The 22,193-nt window shown below is 38.3% G+C and overlaps 3 protein-coding genes across 3 annotated transcripts; 1 reads left to right on the top strand and 2 right to left on the bottom strand.

The window, feature by feature from the left end:
• Nucleotides 1-4,733: 4,733 nt before the first annotated feature.
• On the top strand, nt 4,734-15,338 carry LOC122070110 (transcription factor ILR3-like). Its single transcript, XM_042634220.1, has 5 exons — nt 4,734-5,048; nt 12,698-12,760; nt 13,010-13,087; nt 13,557-13,719; nt 14,705-15,338. Exons 1-5 carry the CDS (start codon nt 4,897-4,899, stop codon nt 14,969-14,971), a joined length of 723 nt encoding a protein of 240 aa, XP_042490154.1. The 5' UTR covers nt 4,734-4,896; the 3' UTR covers nt 14,972-15,338.
• Nucleotides 15,339-15,344: 6 nt separating this feature from the next.
• LOC122070109 (uclacyanin 1-like) lies at nt 15,345-16,592 on the bottom strand. Its single transcript, XM_042634219.1, has 2 exons — nt 16,287-16,592; nt 15,345-16,162 (listed from the first exon to the last, which is right to left on the bottom strand). Exons 1-2 carry the CDS (start codon nt 16,543-16,545, stop codon nt 15,609-15,611), a joined length of 813 nt encoding a protein of 270 aa, XP_042490153.1. The 5' UTR covers nt 16,546-16,592; the 3' UTR covers nt 15,345-15,608.
• A 2,632-nt stretch (nt 16,593-19,224) lies between these two features.
• On the bottom strand, nt 19,225-21,294 carry LOC122070101 (sulfite exporter TauE/SafE family protein 5-like). The gene is made up of 4 exons (XM_042634210.1): nt 20,317-21,294; nt 19,973-20,113; nt 19,707-19,865; nt 19,225-19,625 (listed from the first exon to the last, which is right to left on the bottom strand). The coding sequence occupies exons 1-4, from the start codon at nt 21,085-21,087 to the stop codon at nt 19,317-19,319; spliced, it is 1,380 nt and encodes a 459-aa protein (XP_042490144.1). The 5' UTR covers nt 21,088-21,294; the 3' UTR covers nt 19,225-19,316.
• Between the last annotated feature and the right edge of the window lie 899 nt (nt 21,295-22,193).

Raw genomic sequence — 22,193 nt, 5'->3', positions numbered from 1 at the left:
ATAAATAAGAGAAAAAAAATAGAAATTTACCAATTCCTTGTCTTGGTTAAAAAGGCAACATATATATTTTTCTTTTTTTTTTGGTAAAAAAAGCAAGAGAGATTGGTGAGAAAATATACTAGGAGTTTTAAGGTGTCAATGATTCAATGTCAAACAACATATAAAATTAAGTTAATATTAGGGTCAAATCAAAGTCGTGCTCAGGGTGGGCTGGGTGGGCCAAAGACATCAACCCTTATCTGCCTTGACTCAGGATCAGAAATTTCAGGGTCGGGTTGGCCCTCAGGGCCAAAATTTTTGGGTCGGTACTTGTTTGGGATTAGGGCGGGCCAAGGGCGGGTTTAGCCATCAGGGCCAAACTTGCACCCCTATCCTCCACCACTTCTACCGGCAGCAGGGGTAGAGAAACCCAAAGATGTGGAGAAGAAAGCTGAGATTCAAGAAGCCACTGCCCCTGCCCCAGTCCCTGCTCCTGTTGCTGAAGAAGTGCCAACACCGGCAAATGACGGAAGAGCCCTTGAAGACGAAGGCTAACGAAGTTGCAGAGCCGGCTCCGGCGAGACCTACCTCAAACCAGCGTAAAAGGAATGATACGCAACGGCGATTTTCATGGATGAGAGAGGGTCGAGAGTGGAGGGAGACCTACCTTAGACCGGCGTTGGTTCTATGCTCGTTCCTCACTCACTAGTCAAATCTTCTTCATGACGAGATCCTCAATCGCTGGAGTTGGGCAATGCTCCTCAAACCCATATCCCACTACACCCCCAATTTATGAATCAGGCAAATTCGACTGTGACTTTGAAGTTGTTGATTTTTTTTTTTTTTTTAAGATAATAAGAAGTTGTTAATCTTCTTCTGGTATTTATCTACCGAATTTGAAGTTGTTAATTTTTTGAAGGAATCCCTCTTTCTACTTATCCTTCTCAACGTTCACAATAGCAAACTCTCATCAAGAGATCTCGCTTGGGTGGGGGGTGGGGGTGGGGGGTGGGGGGAGAGAGAGAGAGAGAGAGAGAGATTTCAAAGGATTTCTGAAGGTTTAGGGCGGGAGAAGTTGCCTGCCACGGGGGGCAACTAAATTTTTTTATTTACTTTTCCGCCCCAAGGTTTTGTTTGGTTGTAAGTGGAATTAAAGAGAAGAGAAGTGAAATTTTCATACTTAAAAAAAATATATATATAATCATTACTCTATGTGAGTATATAATTACTTCAAATAATTTCATATTTGGTTATAAAATTTCACTTTACTTTAGATAAAAAACCCTTTGCTATATTATGTAAAATAAAAATTACATATAAAATGTATCGTTACCAAATATGGTTAAAAAAATCAAGTAATTTATATAATCACATTGAATCACATGGAATAATGATTAAAAACATTCATTTTTAAAGTATGAAAATTTCACTTCCCTTCCTTTTAAATTCCTTTTGCAAACAAACAGAGCCTAAGCAAACAAACACCTTTGAAATTGCTATTTTTTGGAAAAGTGCAAAAATATTCCCACCCCACCACTCCCTTCTAAACAAATGGGCCCTTAATTACATCCGAGTTGTAACCATGAATCCAGTATAAAATTTTTAGCATCTAAAAGGGGGAAAAAAATTTTAATCTAAAGATCCAAAATTCACTATAAGAGTTGGTTAGAGGGATATGATTCCTCTATAGAGTTCATAGATCAAAGAGTGATCTCAAGGCTAAGAGGACCAAAGAGTAGCCGGATCTTGATAGAAGTTTGAGGAACAAATCTGAGAAGCAAAATAGTTTCTCCCGCAATTGATACTGTTCTATAAATCTTCTAATACTGATGATGGCATATAATTGCAAAATCTTTCGCTGGCAAGAATTCATCATTTCTATCACTAGTTTGTAAGGATTTTACTTACATTTAGAATACAGATAATATGATGGATGCATTAATTTGTTAGAGATTTCCAAATCCCAATTGCAATCTTATTAAGCACATGTGGAATTGCATCGACAAAATGAGCATCGATCTTGTGAAGATTTCAGAAAGACATCGACGTCACTTGCATAATTTGCATCAGACAGATGAAGATTAACACTATTGTAGCTATTTCTACTGTAGCAGTACTATTCATGAGTAGTGTTCACTTCACTCTATATATATATATATATTTTTTTTTTAATTGTATTTATATGTTTAATTTAACCCCTCCTTACTCTATAAAAGGGGAAGGTTCTTCATTCATAAGACTCCTCTCTTGTCCAAACCCCTCATTTGACCTCTTATTCCATCCTCACCTCCTAGTGCTTAGAAGTAACTCCCCTACTTGTGAGTCTTCTTCACTGCAAGTCTTTGTGTCCTAATGTAAGTCTATAACAAGACCATTAAATATGTGAGTAAAATTTCTCTCTTTTACAACTTATTTTCTGCTTTTCCTTTCTTCTACAACTTATTTTCTCTCTTAATGTGTGCCCTTTTGTTTTAGGGGTAGTCTCCTTTGTTCCCTTATATAACTTTTTTATACTTTGACCGTGTGTGGTTGTTGTGTCCATCTTTCCTTTCTCACTTTTGAAGGTGAATGACCCTTGTCTTGCATCACCATTGGTGCCACCCGCAACCTGCTAGTTTGTCGCATGCAGGTGGTGTGCTTATCCTTCTTTCTTTAATAAATGATGTAGTATCATTTTTAATCTTTATGAAATAAAAAAAGACCATCTTTATCGTATGAAAGGGTAATTTCAGTATGAACACAGGCTTAATGTAATCAACCATATTTGCATAGAGCAAAATTTGAATATTATATATATATATATATATATTCATGTGATCACCTTTTAGATTTCACTGGCGGCCTTCAAAATGCACTCTTGGCTAATGTGGGTTGGTCAGTTGGTGTTGGTGAGCCAATCTACATTAGAAAAGTTGCATGAACCATGCATGTTCAGGAAAATTGAGTTTATTTCATTGTCGATGTGTTTCTCTCGCCGCAATTGAGTCTAACCATCATGATCTATCTCATCATCAAATGGATTGTCCTCCTTCAAATCTTGGGGAATCATATCTATATTTTTATTTAAAAAAAAAAGAAGCTTGCTAGGCTATGTGATGCATGCACCTAAACATTGGAAGGGAAAAATGATTGTCTTGTCCTTCTGTGAAATGAAAAATCCCATCCTTATTTGATGCTCTTGTATGCATTCTCATTGGCTTCTGTTCAGGTGGAGGACCATGCAGCCTCGAAGTCGTCCCCCTCTCTTTTATTTTCTTGATTTCTTGTTTCAATAGAGTCTACGAATGTATTACATCCTTCCCCAAACACTTTACTAAAGAGAGTGGGTATTTCTATTTACCAAAAACAGATACTGGGTTTTTTCCGAGCAGTTAATCCAACAGTATCAACATTTCAACGGCTCTGATTTATTGGAGTGATCTATCCGAGTCAGTGTGGATTGGCCCATAGACACAATTTTATTTTTTTATTTTTTTCTTTCTATAAAATCCTTATATATGGAATTTGTCATTTTATAAGAAATGGTAAAGGTGTTGGTGTAGTCTTCACTCACTGGTGGAGGATCATAATTACTCTTTCCTATTAGGTAAAGCTCCGAGATGCCTTAGCTCTTCTCAGAGTTCCATTGGATAGTTAAAAAGAGGTAGGTGAATAGATTCTTTTTTCACTCATGGGTGAAGGAAAACTTAATCCAAAATAAATCACCACATAACACATAAAAGTCGTAATTTTTTGGTAACACACAACTGGTATTATGCGTCCTCTTACACTTTTTCCCTACCTTGACATCTAGAACCCCTATTTTATGAAAAAGGAAAAAAAAAAAATAGTAAAAAAGAAAAATGAAAGACAGAGATACCCTATGCAAGAACCGTGTGGTGCCCCCTCTTGTGCTCCCATTGGCTTGACATGAGAAATTCCATCTCAAACAAGTTTGTTAATCTCCTGCCCTTTTTAGTTTGGGAAAAACACTTCTCATAATGTTGATAACGTGATTGTCTAAGTTCTGATCCGTAGATATTAGAGATCTATCATGCTCTATCCATGAGTACTGCATGTAGGTAATTAGTGAATAAAATTCCCCTTTTCCCACCATGGGGGTTGGATTCTCCTACCAAAAAAAAAAAAATGATAGCAATATTATTTTGATCATTTTACATTTTAATCCACAGGAGTATCCACCAATACCAATAGGATTCCAAATTTGGGTGTGTGGAAAAGAGAATGAAGCTTGGCTGCTACTTGGGTTATAGCATGGTAGTAGCTAGGGGAATAGAATCTCAAGGGTAGGGTTGGAAAAATTCACCCAAAGTGGGTATTATCAAACCTACCCCTGGGATTCCATTCCCTTGACTGCTACCATTGGGTTGCAATTATTAGGCAATAGTGAAATTTTTTGTTGGAAAAGAGAATGAATTTTCTGCACATACGTATTGAGGCAAACAATTGTAACATTTATCATTATTTACATGATGATGAGGGGGAATTTGAATCTATTGCATGCAAGATCACTTGATGTACATGTGAGAATTCAACATATGTCCTTTTTACTTTCAATTATATTTCTCTTCACACTTGTAATGATAAGAAGTAAGACGAGTGTTGAATCCTCACACCAATTATGACCTTTCTCACGGTTGTAATGACAAAAAATGAGACAAGTGTGGATTCTATCAGAGTATTTATGAAAATCAAAAGGACAGACGTTCGCTTTTGATACGTCCGTATGGTGGAGATGAATTCTCAAAAAAAAAAAAAAAAAAAGTTCAGTTTCAACGCGGTCATCAAAAGTCAAGTCCAGATTTTTCAACTCTATTTTCTCAACCCAAAGCACGCACCTTACCATTTTCCTTCTCCAACCCACCCGCGAAACGATCGCCAATCGACTCAAAGCAACGCGCTCGAAATTGACTGGAGATGAATCAGATGATTTCTTCGGAAAACCCTAACTGGCTCTATGATTACGGTGTTATCGACGAAATTCCTGTCTCAGTTTGTGAATTTCAGGCTCCGGCAACCGGATTTCACTGGCCTCCTTCACAGGGATTTAACGGTTCTTCTTCTGTCAGGTAGGTTGGTCTGCTCTCATGGAATATAATTCCTATTTCTTGATTATTCTCGATCTCCATGATGTTCTATCATCCACTAGCTCTCCTTTTCTTTACAAATTCTTTTGTTGAATGACTAGATAAAATTTCTGTGCAAAAATATCTTATTTCTTCTTGTTCACATTCATTTGGTATCCATTCTTTTGATAATTAATCTATGATATGTGAATGCTAGAGAGATTCCTTTACATAACCAACAGATGGTTATGGTTTTCTAAGCATTGCTGGGTCCTTGAATCTAAATCAGGACAATCTGAGATTGTGGGCAAGGATTTGTGGTTTCCTTCCACAAGTGGGAGGGAAAGCTGTAATAAGGATGAATGGCATCATACAGCATAATTTATTATAGACCTGGATTGGATAGAGCCTGAAATGCATTTTGTGTATACATCTACAATGGATATTAAATAGTCGCACTTGCTATTTGCTTTGTCATACTTTACCATGGGTATTTATTAATTGAGTTTGGCGCTCTGTTTATCAGCCGCGCCGCATACAGTACTCATTAAATAGTTGCAGTTGGTGTTTCTTTATGAATAATTTACTAGGTGTAAAAATTGTTTTGAGTTTGGTCACACCACCACCCCAAACTAAAACAACTAGAACCCTGAACAAATTAGCTTGGACATGTGAAGTTTTATCATTTTCCCTTGATCAACACTGTCCACCACTGAGGACAGATTAAGTTTTGCAGATGGAGTGTTTTTGATCCCTAATAAGACCTGTCAACCAAGAACACATCAAGAAGGGCGCAATATTTTTTTTTTAATCCCTAATTAGTCCAATCCTGAGGGTTAATGTTCTCCTAATGCATTATGTTTGTAACAGATTTAAATTTGAAGTAACCAACCAAAATTTAGGTATAATCAAAGAGAAAGTAGACATAAGAAGAGAAACAAGTGAGAAGAGGAAGGAGAATGTAGGAGGCAGGCTAGGCTGCAAGAGTGGCTTCCGATTGGAGAGGATGCAGTTAAATTCCAATCCGTAGCATTATAGTATATTTATATTGGGGTTTAATAATGAGAAGTACAAAACTACCCTTAGTAAAGTGTGCCACGACTTAGACAAAACAGCAAGGGTATATGATAATGATACCCTTGCACTTAACACCCTTGTGGTACCACTATTTAGTATTCTTAAAATTCCCCCTTCCAGTTGGAGCATAAGTGTTTCCCGTGCACAGCTTGGAACACCTTTGAAGAAACACATTCTTAAACAAGGCTCAAGTGAACAAGTCACCAAGTTATTGAGTAAATTCGACAAAAGGAGTGGAGATCAATTTTGTCATTACAACATCACAAACAGAATGACAATTGACTTTGATGTGCTTTGTACTCGAATGAAACATTGGATTTCTGGTATTATAGATGGCAGCAGTACATTTCAATAGGTCTATTGGGGAAAGAAAAAAAAAAAAAAAATTCTTGAAGAAAATATTTCAGCCACCTCAATTCAGCTACAATATGAGCCATAACCCTATACTTAGCTTCAAGATTGGACCTTGACATTGTAGTGTGTTTGTTATTCCTCAAAGTGAAGGATTGCCTCCAACATATGTACTGTCTATAGTAGACCTCCTATCATAGTTTTCAAAAAACAAACTAGTCGACCCAAGCACTATTCCATTTTCAATCCTCCCACTTGATATGTTACCAAAAGAGGAGAAATGCGCACTTGCAAGGTCAACCTTGAAATCACGAGGTTGACCTCGCTAGTCATATGCAGTCTGCCAAGAGTGGTTCATGGTCGAACTCTTTGCCATGGTTCTACCACTGTACGCAGTCGACCCCGGCTAGTTTGTGGACAACCCTAGGATTCTTCCGTGAGCCAAAAAGGGCCTTGATTACATCATCTTTCTGCACTCGTTCACAAGCATCCATCCACACCAACAATATGCCCATTAATGCAGGAGTAAATTACAAGAAACTACCCCAGCAGTTTATAACTCCAAACAATACAAATAGGAGCAGGAAACAAAGAAATAAGACCATCGAATAAACCCCCAAGGATACAATATCCATACAAGAGCAAAATCAGCCCAAAACCCAACCCGATAGGAGAGAGAAAGACCTGCTATAGAGCTGGAGAGAGAGGTGCGGCCAGGTCTGTAGGAGTCCGATTAAGCTGCACTCTTGGGCGTAGATAGTCCCTAGGGAGGGTACAAAAACCCCCAAAGTTGAGAGGATTCTAACGGCTGGTTGTGGAGTTATAAGCTTTTTTGATTTTTTGACTAGGAGAGAAAACTTCAAGATTCTTCAGAACAACTGCTGGACAGATCTGGACAGTTCCAAGAAGAGGACCGAGTGGTCTAATAGCAGCCTAGAACACACCCTTAAAAGGGTTTACAGATCAGAGGTCAGAGGAGGGAGATATGGAGATCGATCTCTCTCCTAAAATCTTCATTGATGCTGGTCGGTTTTGGACTGTAATAGCTTCTAACAAAATCTGAATTGTACCTCTTGAATGTTACAACAATAAAATAGAAAAAGAAGAATTTAACAGATGGGGGGTTGAGAAGGGTGAAAGAGAATAAAAGAATGGGTATCTCACCACTCAGGTTTTGGGTGTCACACCCCTCAAAGGTTTAGGTATCTCACCTCTCAATAACAACTTTTCAACTAAAGAGTAATCACTCAATAATTTATTCATTCAAGTCTAAGAAATATCAGTGCATAGGCTCCTCTATTTAAAGAGGGCAGAATTACAATCATACCTTGACTAGGAGCTAGTTTCCAAATAGGACTAGACACTCCTACTACAACTAAGACTTCAAATAGAACTAGTACTAGACTTCTAACTCCAACATGGAGTAGGACTGACTAACTAATAGTCTATATAGGATATTACACTCGATGGGCCCAATAGGCCTTTATTGAATTAAAACAACTTAAATAAAAGCACTAAATATAAATCCCGTTTTTCTACTTTCTACCAATATTTTAGACATATTAAAGTGACCCATTGCGAATAAAGCCCATGGGATCAAATGCCCAACACATACATAGCACAACCCGAGGCTTATTTGCAATAAAATAAGCCCAAGTGATCTACATCACCCATCCTCTAGTGACTCTGTTGACAACAATGTTAACACCAACTAGAAATCCATATCAGCCTTGCTCATTAGCTGCCTAAGTTTTTTTTTCTCCATTTGTGGGCAATAGTAAGGCTTTTGAGAGTAACGCTGCGTAGTTCTCTCCCCCCCCCCCCCCGCGCGGGACCTTGCACATGCGGGAGCCTCGTGCACCGAGTACACCCTTTTAAGGCTTTTGAGAGTGGACTAGAATAATTCCTGATTGATTTTCTTGGAAAAGGCTGATGTTAACATCTTTTTTGCATGCTCCAAATCAATATGTCTATGATGTGTTTTTGTTCATCAGTCTTGTCCTTCCTTTTCTAATATTATAGCTTTTCTTTATAACTAAAGTGAAAAAGGCAAAGGTTATGCTTTCCTCCTCTGATAAATAAAGATCTTCCTATGTCTATTTGTTTTATTTTTATCTGATCCACTAATTAAAGCTGTATGGGGAGCTAAAGCCCCAAACAAGGCATAACAAGCCAAAACAAACTTTATAAACCTGAAATGTGCTCTGAAAGTCTATGCAACCTGTTGATTATGGGAATAATATGTAGCTTTTTTGACACCATATAGGCTTATAAATAATCTGTAGCTTTCTAGTCCTTTGGTCCAGTGATACAAATATCAATTTTGGTTTGAAAAATTCCCAGGTATTGAGCCACAACATACTTTATTTTATGGTTCTCTTTTTCTTGTATGAATAGTTGTGCTTATATTTTGTTTTCCCTACTGTTAGTTAGACCTTTCTGAATCTGTGTGAAATGCGTGCCATTTTGCTTTTCTTTGTTTGCTGAAGTTTTTTTTTATTTTTTTATTTTTTATATTTTTTATAACGCAAAAGGAAAGTGTAGCTTCCTTTTGTAATTAAGTTTGTGAAATGGTAATGCTTCCATGTGGTAACGAACTTGGTCACCATCTTCGTTAAGGAATCCAAATGTATGTGATAAGTTACTTTTCGCTTTTTGATTGTAACCCAGAAAATTCAAATCCTAGGGTTTGACAGGACGTAGACTTGAATTCTAAAATTTACACTGCAATTGTAGTATTACTCTCGTTAGTAGGGACTTAGATCTATTTGTAAGATTGTTCAGTTTAAGATTGGTCTAAAGCACATGATTTTTTTTGGGGGTCTGTAAATAACCCAACCAGCTGGCTGTGGGTCCGCAGGCAGGGGTGGGGAGAGGGGGGCATATAGATATAGATATAGGTGGGATGGAATGGAGAGTCGACCAACAGAGAGTCGACCACAAGACCTCCTTGGTCTTATGCCAAAGGCTGCCACCATTGAGCTACAAGCTCATTCCTATCTAAAGTGCATGATTGAAGCGATGAATTGCAAGCTTTATTCTGATCATAGTTTGTAAGATTTTTTTAAGAACAATGTTTTCGTGATCTCATGTCCTTGTTTCATAAGAGTAATGTATTCTTTTTCTCGATGGTCTTGCAGAAGTCAACTCATTTAATTCAAAATTAAGTGGTGTATGTGTTCTCGTATGCTGTTCCACAAAGGTTCATCTAAATATGTGACTTGGTCCTGCAAAATATGTATCTCGTTGGTGTTTATGACAAAAGAACCATGTAATGCATCTCTATTTGACCATCACACATAAAGGTTGATAATTAGACTTGTTGAAGGTGCTTATTGTTTAATATTGATCTCTTTATCTCTTTGTAAGCTCCTTGCAACCATTCCTGCTACCCTTGAACTAAGAATACAGGCTCACTGTATTCCACCAGTGATAACCGTATTCCAGTTGTGGTGACATAGTTGAATAATTTCATGAGTCTCTGATGTGGTTCAGGATTCTATGGGGAATTCTAGAAGCAAACAGTTCTAGAACCCAACTTGAGGATTACCAGAACTGAACTCCTGTAGATAATTGAGAAATTTGACCACATCCTGAATTTTAATATGGTTCCAGAAGACTGGATTATTTTGAAACTTGCAAACAGTACTCTAGCTGCGCACTTAAAAGTTACTTGTAAAATTTCAGAAATGGAAGGAGAACTAGCCAGTAAACATGGACTGGAAAAGCGAATAGTAACGTTAATTTACCGGATTAACAAAGAACTCCAGAAATAGATCCAGTTTATTCTATAAGACTAACCCAATCCGGAAAATATGAGTTTAGCAGGGATATAGAAGGAACAATGGTACTCGTTTGGTAAAAGGGTGAAAACAGAACAAGGAATCTTGATCTGATAGTATGGATGAACCGAGACAGCTATTAATTGACTTCAAGAGGGAATGCTGATAGACAGCTAGTTACAAAAGAAGTAAACTAGCAAGTAATAAGTTGCAAAAGAAACAGGGTGTCTGGAAATTGATCAGAAATTAGGTTTCTGCCAGCTCTAAACAAAAAGGAAAGAAAGAAAAGATGAAGAATAAAGGAGTGGTAGGAAGGTCACACCTAAGAAAAATGCAGATCTAAAGTGAGCCAAAATGAGAAGGGAGAAAACCAGTTGGCAAGCCTTGAGGCTTCAACCAGTGGGAAAATAAAATAAAATAAAAAACCCTAAACTTTCATTTAACTGTAAATTTGATGCAGGATTTACATCTTATATACATTCTAACTTTAATCCATAACATACTCTTAGAAGGAATCTTCCCTAAGTTGAACACTATTTGGACTTAACTAATTACTTGTCAAACAAGACTTAGAACACTTCTTAAACTAAATATGTGAAGACCAGCTAATAAATCCAATTAAAGATATTAAGAATATCACATATTTAATCCCCAAACACTCCTTGATTGACCAGACTACCTGTACCGGTGTTGCCAGCCTCTTGTTGGCCTCCTAGTCTTAAGTGTTGGTCTCCATATTCGATCACATCAATCTAGCCATATGAAGGCTCCAGATGCTGCATCAGTCTCACTAAGATTAGGGCATTGATCAAGACTGATGTGGGAGTTTGGAACTTCCCTCCTCTATGTTTTGGCTTGATAATTGTCTCCTGCAAAACAGTTGACTGACTAAAACCATGACATTACCAAAACTGAAGAGAGAGAGAAATTATTTAAGAGGTGACTAGCAAGGTTGCCCTGTTTTGGAGGGACATGTCATGTTTAAAAACAGGGAGATTGGAAATTTTGTCTTGCTGTGGTTAGCTTGACATTCTGTCCTTCATATGTTTAAGCATGATGATCTCTCTGGCAAAACTGATTATGGACTAGACCATGAGATTCTTCATAGTTGATATTGAAAAATAATTATAAACTGTTCAAGAACTGGTTGGAATTATTTTTCTTTTATTTGGAGGCAGATGTCATGTTTCAAAGTGGGAACCATGAAGTTTTATCCTCCTTTTGCAACAAAATTCCTGAAATTATTTCATCAGAGGCTTATCTGGCCCAAGATTGAACCTGACTGCCAACTTTGCATCTTTGATTTAGCTAAGCTGATGGACTCATCTACTCCGCTTTGTGTAATAATGTCTGCTGCCTGATTATCTTATTCTCAATTCGTTGTTTAAAGAATTTGTGGTGCCGTGAGGGTGTTGGGTTCGAGCTAATCTAGGTATTTATTTATATCAGACATGTATTGCCACTTCAGCCTTTTTCCCTTTTAGTAGTCTCACCAAGTCCCCTAAGTTTGTGGATAGTGGTTGGAGCTTAACCATGACCATGGTTTTACTGTGTTCCATAGCCAATTTAAGGCTTCTGTAGTCTAGTTCTTTCATTGTGCCAGAATCTATCCTCACTTGTTCAAGTGATTTTTATTTGAGATAATTAATTAAGAAAGGAAGTACTCTCCATGGCATCAATTTCTGCCATGTTGAGGGCTGATTGGTAGTTTTGACGGTTGGGGTACAGCACCTCCTGGATTGGTGACATTTCAAAATTTATATTAAAAAAATTTAACCATATATACCACCATTTATTGGACTCGCCCTTTGAATTATTTGGTACCCATCTAAATTGGCACCTATTTGAGCCAATTGAAAGGCTTACATGGCTATTCCGATCATATAGAACAGAACCCTGTGATTGGCATTGTCAAGTTTCACAGCCAACATGTTAGATGGCCATCTGAATTTCAGCCAAACATTGTCCTGTGGATTTTGCAGCCTGTTGTGATGCTTTTAGGTTGAAGTTTATCACATGTTATTGGGTGTCATGGACAACATATCTGCAAACTCTTGGGGCTAACTTAACTGCCATGTGGTAGATATGGACACACATGGACAGAAGGCTATGTTTGTGGGCCTGTGAAAAATGCCTTCCTCTGTAATTGTATGTTCTGACAGAACTATGGTTGTTGATAGTGCCCTGGTTTAAGTTTCTTAAAATGTGAGGTAGGTCCCATACTCCCATTAATATAATTCATTTTCCTTATATTTATTTTTCTGCATCTATATCAATTGAAAATTTTTATCAACCAACATTTGTGCTTTTTTTTTCTGTTTTTTTGTTTTTTTTGTAGGTGACAAGTTAATTGCTACCTGGTATTTGTTGTGTTTGTGATTTTTTTCTTAAATTAGTATAGTCACTGTTTAATAATATTTTTATGGTTATCTATCTCTTTAGTGTTGAAATTGATGGCTCCTTTGGGGATTCAGATGCCTTGGAGGAGACGGGCTCCCGGAAAAGGTACATTCCTGTGCATGACTTTTAAAGAAAAAGATGCAAGTCACATTGCAACATCCAATTGCAGTGATATGTAATTGAATTAACTGGTTTACGGCAAGGCCTTATTTTATATGTAGTTCCCTGCTGATGAGTTTTGCGACTGTGAGACTTCGCAGTTTACAAAGATGTCTTTTCCCTCTCTCTATACACAGAGGCTAATGTACCCTTTTTTTGTTATATTCTCTAATTTAAAAGCGAATTTTGTTGCAGGGTGAGGTCAGAATCATGCTGTGCTTCTGGGTCCAAAGCATGTAGAGAGAAAATGCGGAGAGATAGGCTGAATGACAGGCATGTCCCCTTCCCATCCTCTCTCTCTCTCTTGTGCCAATGTTTCATTCAACCCACTTATCACCTTTTTTTATTTCTATTCGTATAAGTTGAGGTTCGGTAATCCTAACACTGCTAAAATTTGGCTGAGTTGGCTGGAAACCCCCAAGCTACATAATATCATGATAAGACAGGGGCCCAACAAGACCAGGATCCATATGTAATGGGTAAATGGGGCATAACCTGATTGACAGCCCTACAACCAAACCTCAACCTCTTCCTGCCACCCCCCCCCCCCCCCCACCAAAAAAAAAAAAAAGAGAAAAAAACTGTGGTATGGGTGCTCTCCTGCCTTTTCGTTTCGGTGCTGTGTACCTTCTCCCCCAACCTAGGAAAAGGGGGATCCTGGTCAATCCCATTCCTTCAGTTTGGGCCAGCAATATTGGAACCTCTCTCTCTCTCTCATATTGACTTTGGAACGATTTGTAAGGTTTGTGGAGTTGGGTTCCATCCTTGAGCCTGGAAGGCCACCTAAAATAGACAAGGCGTCTATATTGAGTGATGCTGTTCGCATGGTGACTCAGTTGCGCGGTGAAGCCCAGAAACTGAAGGGGTCGAATGAAAGCCTACAAGTGAAAATTAAAGAGTTGAAGGTAAGCCTACAACTTCACATTCTCTATGCTTGTTTGCCATTGTTGCTCGTTTGACTTTACAATTCATTTCGGTTTCTTCTGCATCCTGATTTTGATATTATTCTTGCTGACCTGGATGCTACTGATGTTTGTTTTGGGAAGTGGGTAATAGTAAGTTGTGTTTGCTGTGAGCATGGTTTTAAGTATCTCCGATACCGATACGATACCCTCCGATACGTATCTTAAGTTTAGTCGGCCGATACGATACACACCGATACGATACATTGAATTTTTTAAATCATTTTGTATCGATATATATCCTACAATACATACCGATATGCATCAATATACCACTAGTACACATCGATATGATACGACATGCCTCGATACGACTCTATGAAAAATATAAAATTGAGGTAAAATGTACGTTTTGGTATGTATTGGTACATATCGGTTAGTATCGGTATGTATCGATCGGTACGTATCGGTGTATATCAGCATGTATTGGTGAGTATCGATATATATATATATATATATCGGTACGTATCGGTGAGTATCGATACGTGTCGGCGCTACGGTCATATAATGGCTAATATGGGTAATTTTTCAGAAAAAAACGATTTTTTGAAGGGTTTTTGTTCCAAAGTTGCTGTCAGCCATATTTCTCTCTAACTAAAGTGGAAATCAAGGTTGAGAACAAGGATTTTACATTTATGGGACAACTACAGACCTTGAATTCTTAATACGATACCCTCAATTTAGTGTTTATGCATAATACATATTATCAATAGCTTTTTTTAACAAATTCTTTATGCAAAAGTGTTTAAAAAAATGTTTCCTATCCATTTATGTGTGTATCTTTAGTGTATCTTAGTGTATCTCCGATACGATACGATACGATACCCTTCGATACGTATCTTAATTTTGGCCTACCAATACGGCGACCGATACCGATACTTTAATCCTTGGCTGTGAGTTATATTAAATTGCAGTCTTAACTTTGCAGGCTGAGAAGAATGAGCTGCGTGATGAGAAACAGAGGCTAAAGGCAGAGAAGGAGAAGCTGGAGCAACAAGTTAAAGCCACGAGTGCTCAACCAGGGTTTCTGCCTCACCCTACTCCCATCCCAGCTGCATTTGCTGCCCAAGGCCAAGCTGCTGGAAGCAAGCTGATGCCATTCGTTGGTTACCCGGGAGTTGCAATGTGGCAATTCATGCCACCTGCCGCTGTCGACACCTCACAAGACCATGTTCTCCGACCACCAGTTGCATAGGTCAAACAGACTTCAATGTTTGATCTTTGTTTAGTTTAAGTCATTGATTGATGTTGCCTATATCAGATTTCTTGGGAGTCAGGCAAACCTTATTTAGTGTGGATTTCCGTGGGGGCTTGATGACTTCCTTCTTGATTGATGCTGATAGATTGTAGTGTCAATAAGGAGATCATGTAATTTATATTTCGGTTTTCTAGCTGTTTCTACCTACATCCCATGACTCTGTTGAAACATTCATTTGAGTGTTTATTCTCTGTTTCTGCCTGTGAAACAATCTTTGCGACCTTGAGGAGGATTGGATTGCCAAGACATTGCAAAATGCCAAATAAATGGGAAATATAATTGATGCCTCTATTGGCGTTGTTTAGCTTTGGCATGCACCATATCATAATTTCTTGTTAAGTAGCAGATATGATGAGTAGATGTGATAGAAAACCTTGCACTCATCTCATGAGTATTATTAGTTTGAAACAAGGGGATATGATTGTTAAGTGAATGATGTACTTTTCAATAAAATTACAAGAACCCACTATTGAGGTATTTCCATTTTTCTTGAATCTGCCGGCTGAGACATTGTTTTCAATAAAAGTTCGCTTGTCGCATGGCCAAGTTAGACCTGTAGAGGGTACAAACACGCTTAGAGTGCTAGGAGCATTGACATTCCAAACCATATCCCAGTAGTGAGCTTTGACAATAAATGGCCTCTGTTAGCTGACGAGGGAGGAGGTGGTGTGGTAGAAGATCCAGAAGCAGGAGAGTTGGAAGGGGGCAAGATGGAGAACACTTTAGGAGCAGCAGATCCAAGTGGTGGCAATGAGTGGGGGGTCAATGGAGGGATACCAGGCAATGGTGGGGTGGTTATCTTTGGTAAAGTGGAAGGAGGATTTGATATAGCATGTGGTGGAGGGCTGGCAAGCTTTGGTAATGGAGGGGCGGCTACATTTGGTAAGGTGGAAGGAGAAGTTGCTGTTGGAGGGATGGCAGTAGAAGTAGCCAGAGTTTGAACTAGAAGCTTCATTCCTTGGCCACAATGTTCTGGGAATCCACATATGAAATATCTATTGCCTGGCAAGTTTAATGTGATCACAGTGTTGAGGTCGGTGTAAACCTTGACTGCGCTGGTTGCCTGGCAGGAGTCGTAGTCGGCCTTTGTAACCTCAATCACATCGTGCGGCGGCGAGTATTTGAAAACTGCAAGCATTGAAGCCTATGATGAGTTTTTTGTTACTTGAAGTTCATGACATTGATTCTGTCATTCTGTAAAGAAAGGGAAGATACAGAGATGAGAGAGCAAAGAAAACAGAAGTTAGCTTACTGAGATTGTCTCCGACATGGAATGATTCGCCTGCCGCCCACGACTGTAAGTTAGAGCTTAGATCCCACCCGCTTGCTCCTCCGACCGTGTGATTCTTTCCGATGGCTAACTTGACCAGAATGGCTGTGACAGTCAGGCTCAGGAGTACTGCTCTAAACAAGGCCATTTTTTGATGGAGTGATGAAAACAGAGGAGGGGTATTTAAGGACACAGAGTCTGATGGGTTTCGTTTGAAACTCCGATCAATGTGAGAGATCATATATATAAAAGAGAGAATAAAGAGAGCTGTTCAAGGGTGGAGATGAGATTAGTTTATGATTTAAATTAATTTAAATCATCTGAGCCATTAAATATAAAGACTTGAAAAGTCAGACTGCAACTACAAGTTGTTAATTTGCTGCAGCTTCCTAGATGCCAGAAACGCTCTCTTTGACCTTTCTAATCCTCAATAGCTTCACTTCTAATGAAAGCCTGGCCAACCCAGATGATTGAACCATAATTAGCAAATTTGGATTCGGGAATTATTCGGGCGGAGAATTATTCGGAATAATTCGATTGATTAATTTAAGGATTCGGTAAAAAAAGCGATCAAAAAAGCGGACAAAATAAAAATCGGAGTCGGATTCGGATTCAAGAATTATTCGATTAAAAAAATAAAAGTCGGGCAAAAAATTCAGATATTATTTTTATAGTTTATTGTATATTTTTTATTTATCAAGTTATTAACTTGATTTGTATACTTAGAAAGAGAAAATTACTTTATACAATAAATTAAAAAACGATGAAAAAATTATCATTGAGCGATGGAAGCAATGGTTATTGTAATCCAATTTCTACTCATGAAATAGATTAGGCTCTAAAACAGTGAAAGCAAGATTACAACTACAATAAAATAAATAAATAAATTGACCACAAAAAATTTTCACTATCATTTTACTTGGGTTCACATGACCCATATTGCACTAAGACGCACTAATTTTTCAAAATTAAAGCAACAATATAAAAGAAGATTGATTGATACGGCGATATGAATCTGTCTTGGTCCCCTGGAACCTCAAATTATCCATCAAGGCTTGATATCTCCCTTATCTTAGGATGAACTGATGAAGTTATGAGAAAGAAACGAAACAAATAGTAGATTTGTATGATTGTTATAGAAGAATTAGGTGGAGAAAAAAGATGGGAAGAAGGAGGCGGAAATTTGTGGGAGAAGAAGATGAAAAAAAAAAAAGAGAACTATTTTGGTGGTGGGTACCGTGGGTTTCATATATGACTTTTTTTTTTGTTTTTTGTTTTTTGTTTTTTAATACTGTTTAAGTGGACCGAATAATTCGGTTCGGTCCGAATTATTCGCTTTTAAAATTCAAATTAGTAAAAAGCGCGTTTTTTACCGAATTTTATTTTTAATTCGGATTCGATCTGAATTTTTGATTTAATTCGGTAAAATTCGGTTCGGCCGAATAATTCGTGAATTATTCGGCTGAATAGTTAACTAGGGATTGAACTGTTTAGACCATCACCAGGACAACTGAACTGGTCAACCGTAGACCCATCCATGCTAGAAAACCAGGCCAATTTGCATTGAAAGTGTGTACAACCTTGGCGGTTGAACCATTTGAGTTAAGATCCAGCCATTGAAATGGGTTGGTGTGGACTGTGGAGTCCTAGAACTTGGGTTTATAGATATGGCTTTTTGTTTATAATTGCTCATTTTGTTCTTTGTTGTGAAATTTCAGATTTGATGCATCACACCATGATCTTAAGTCTCCAATAACAAGAGTTTGACTAGGAATATTGTAAAAATTATATAGTGTATTACATAAATACGCGTTGTGCATGTGCCTAGAAGACATCAACGCACGTTCCTTGAGGGCTCTTGTTTGCATTGACCTACTAGTGATTTGTTGGTTGATCATATTTATATATACAAGAAGATTCCTTCCTCTGCCCTCTCACATAATCTGTGAGATTCACACTTTAACACTTTTTTTTTCTTTCGACAAAATATGGGTCTATTTCTAGAAGAATATATCTCTCGTCCTCCCATTGGTACGTGCCCGGATGTTCTTGGTCATTCGATGTTCACTGCACTGCTGCACTCACTAGAGGGAATGATCTCTCATTGGAAACCTCTACCCATACATTAATTAAAAAACTAGGCTTACCCATATGCACAAATTTTAATTGAAGATGAATTGAACCAAACAATAAATATTGGATCTGGATGACCCAATTGGTCCAACCGGATTCATAGACAAAATTGCATCTCCAAGTACATTGTTTGGAGAATGCATTTGTACCACCTGGATTGCTTTGGAATTGGATGAAGCATGCTAAAGATAGATGTGCAATTCCTATGATGAATGTAAACTCGAAACTAGGGGTGGGTTCAAATCGGTCTCAAAAACCTTAGAATTAGCTTCTCGAATCTAAAACCCAATGATCCAGTCTCAAAAACCATAGAATCAATTGCTTTAGAACATCCGAAATCGATGACCCAGTTCCTATTTTTGAAACCTTCCTATTTGGATGCCTTGGTTCTCTGCTAATAATTTTGCAACCAGAAAGGGGTCAAGTAAGAATGGATTTTCCAATTCCTCTTTCTAGACAATTTTAGTTCTCTTCTACCTAGTGTTTGTCATAAGAGTGTGTAGTCCAGAAGGTAGGCCTATTGGTGGAGAGGCTTCACCCAATCCTCAGGTATCCCTAGTGGAGTTCAATTAATTTAATTCCTTAATTTTATAAGTTTCTGCATGTCCTGGCTTGCATTTTGCTTTTCTTTAATGTTCCAGGGGGCCTTACCTTACCAAACTCTTCCATAAACAAATCAAAGTTGAAACCCCAAGTGCTCTAAGTTTATTACTTTCGTTTTAAGTAACCTTCCCCAGATCCTAACAGCTACCCAAGAAAAGTTGCCTACTCTGTTTATACTACAAAATTTTGGATCAGTTCTTCATCTTCCTTTATTCTTCCACCCAGAAACAAAAAAGTTTCTAACTTTTCTTACAAAATTGATATTCAGTTCTTCCATTAACAGGGAAGCCTCAATCCCATGTATTTTCCTGTCATGTAGGACTGCCATACATCAACAGCACCAAAACTTGTAATCAAGATGGTGCTTAAAGCCATAACAATGGCTACTGAGAATACAATGAGGGAAGCCCTCCCATATCTCACAATGGCTGTCTGTACTATCACCAATCCAACAAGTGAAGCCACAAAACAGATAAGAGTGAAGATGAGAACAGCATCTATATCCTTAATACCCATCAGTAAGTATTGAACTGCAGACATTGATGAAGAGAAGAGAACCATAAATGAACAAGTCGCAGCTGTTACCTGCCCATCATTAGTGGTGGATTAGTCAAGAAATTCTTAAGGAATTCACTAAGTTCTTGGCGTAAAAAAGGGGAAGATTACCTCTGGAGGAATTCCAATTTGAAGAAGAAGAGGACTGATAAGCATTCCACCGCCAATCCCAAAGCCACCACCCAAAATCCCAGCCATGAGTGCCATGGTAGGAAAACGAAGGCTGGAACAGCTTCTCCTCCTTTCCAATTGCCCTTCTCTTTTCTCCTCCTTCACCACCACCACCACCACCAATTTGGGTGTTAGACGATTAACGATTTTGATTGCAAGGGAGGAAGAGAGATTAATGTTCTGTAAATAAAAATCATAAAACATGCCTGTTGATTGAAGAACCGCTCTCCTGCATCTCTGCTTCCCTTCCAGTATAGAATCAAAGCTGTAAACACCATCGCAACAGGGATTTGGGACGCTGATATGATCCAGTATCCAACTCCACACAGCTTTAATCCTGTAATGCTCTGTAAATTTTTGAAACAGATTTCAATCTTGTTTGGAATTCTAATTTGAAACGACAATTCATTTGTCAACACTGAGAATTTATGCCAAGGGCAGTTCCCATTTACTTTTGAATCTTCACTTCTAAATTCAAATTCATGCAAATTTGACAATCAAAAAGGGAAAGAAAAGGCAAATAAGTAAAGAAGAAACAAAGAAGACGAACCTGGCGATGGTTTCCATCTCCATCTCCCCGAAGAACATGCAGTGCAAGGAAAGCAAACCATATCATCAATAGAAACCCCAATTTCTTCCATGGAGTCTCCATACCACTTTCTCTCTTCCCACATCCATCCTTACCCAAAAGAGGCTCTTTAATGCTTTCCTCCTTCTCGTCTTGCTTCTCGTAACCTATCTCATCACCAACAGACCCATTTCCTGACTCTATAACCACTCTTCTCCTGGCCTTTTCTGACTCTGATGTCCAATAGAAAAACCCAGATTTGCAGGTCTTGATGGTACACCAAGCAAGAAAGATTGCAAACAGTACAGTAATCAACCACTCAGGGAAGACGGTGTTGCAGATCACTCCAACGCTCACCCCCAACAACATGGAGGGCTCAGACAAGAGTGCTATGTCATAATCGATCAGAGCTTCCCCCCTCAACAAGTTGTAGATAACATTGGCAATAGACCCTCCGTTGACCATGAAAGCAGAGAAGCTTGAAGCTGTTTTCAGGTCTAGACCAACCACTATGTTCAGTATGGGCAAGAAAATCCCACCTCCTCCAATCCCTCCTGCGCTGGATATAGACGCAGCCACAAAGCAGAGCAACCCTGCAATACTGTTGCGAGTTGCTGGACTCATCTGGGTTCCTCTCCATTTGAAGATTGAGTTGATGAACTGGTCCATTTCCAATGGATTTGAGATGGGCTGGGGTTGTTTTGCTCGGGAGCTACTGAGAATGGTTAAGATGACGAGGGGAAGGAATACCATCTCAGAAAACCACGGCTCTTCATTTGCTTTGGCTTTCACTATGGCCTTGTGGGTGTTGTTGGAGTTCGAGGAGTTCGAAGGGTTCTTCCAATACTTTCCTTCCCAGCGTTCAACACCACCTGCCCACACACCCAATTGTTATCCAAATCCTATAAATAAGCAAAGTTGTTGCTGGACGTATTCAAAAGTCGAGATAAATTTCCCACACTAGGTACATATTTGCCGCCCACGAGTCCTCTTATTGGAGTCTGGATCAGCTCTTCGTACTCTTATAGTATTTAATTTACAGTTGGATTCTACTTAGTTTCTTTTATTTTTTTAATTAGTTTTTATTTTAGTTGGAGTTCAAGTATAGATCAAATATTGTACGAGAATGATTTTGATACGAGAACTTGAGTTGGGACGAAAGAATGCTGTTCTGGTACCAAAGGTACAAAACTTGAGAAAAATCAACCTGTAAATTAGAAAGTGAGAGAATCTAAGACCATATCTGTTAAGTTTGTCTCAAATTCTTGACCCATTTTGAAGATTGACCCAATCCGACATATTTTGATGGCGATCAGAATGAAAAGTTTTCTGAGATCTGTGATTGATCCGATGGGTTGACCTGTGATTTGGAGTATATAATGTACTGTTATTTGTTGAGAAAGTCATTGTATTTTGGGATTTTTTCGAGCTAGGGTTTCAGGGCGAGTTTTTTTGCCGTTGCTTGGGTGTAATCTCTCTTCTGCATAGTGAAACATCTTCTTCTTGGCCCGAGGACGTAGCACACCACCCTGGTGTGTGAACCTCGTTAAATCTTTGTGTTGTGTGATTTGTCTTGGTTTATTTTATCGTATTTCTTGGTGTTTGATCTAATAAACTTGTATCAGAGCTTTAGGTTACTTCGATCCATGGCTTCAACGAAATACGATATTGATAGGTTCGACAGCAACATCAGTTTTAGTTTATGACAGGTTCGAATGATGATTGTTCTCACCAACAAGGTTTGAATAAAATTCTATTTGGGAAGGCGAAGAAATCTGCAACTATGTCCGATGGAATGATTTGGATTATAAAGCCATTTCAACTATTCAGTTGTGTTTTTTGAATGATATTCTACAGGA

This window comes from Macadamia integrifolia, unplaced genomic scaffold (genome assembly GCF_013358625.1).
Source record: "Macadamia integrifolia cultivar HAES 741 unplaced genomic scaffold, SCU_Mint_v3 scaffold823, whole genome shotgun sequence".
Taxonomy (NCBI): Eukaryota; Viridiplantae; Streptophyta; class Magnoliopsida; order Proteales; family Proteaceae; genus Macadamia; species Macadamia integrifolia.
The sequence above is the reverse complement of the archived record's forward strand: the minus strand, read 5'-3'. Positions and strand labels throughout refer to the sequence as shown.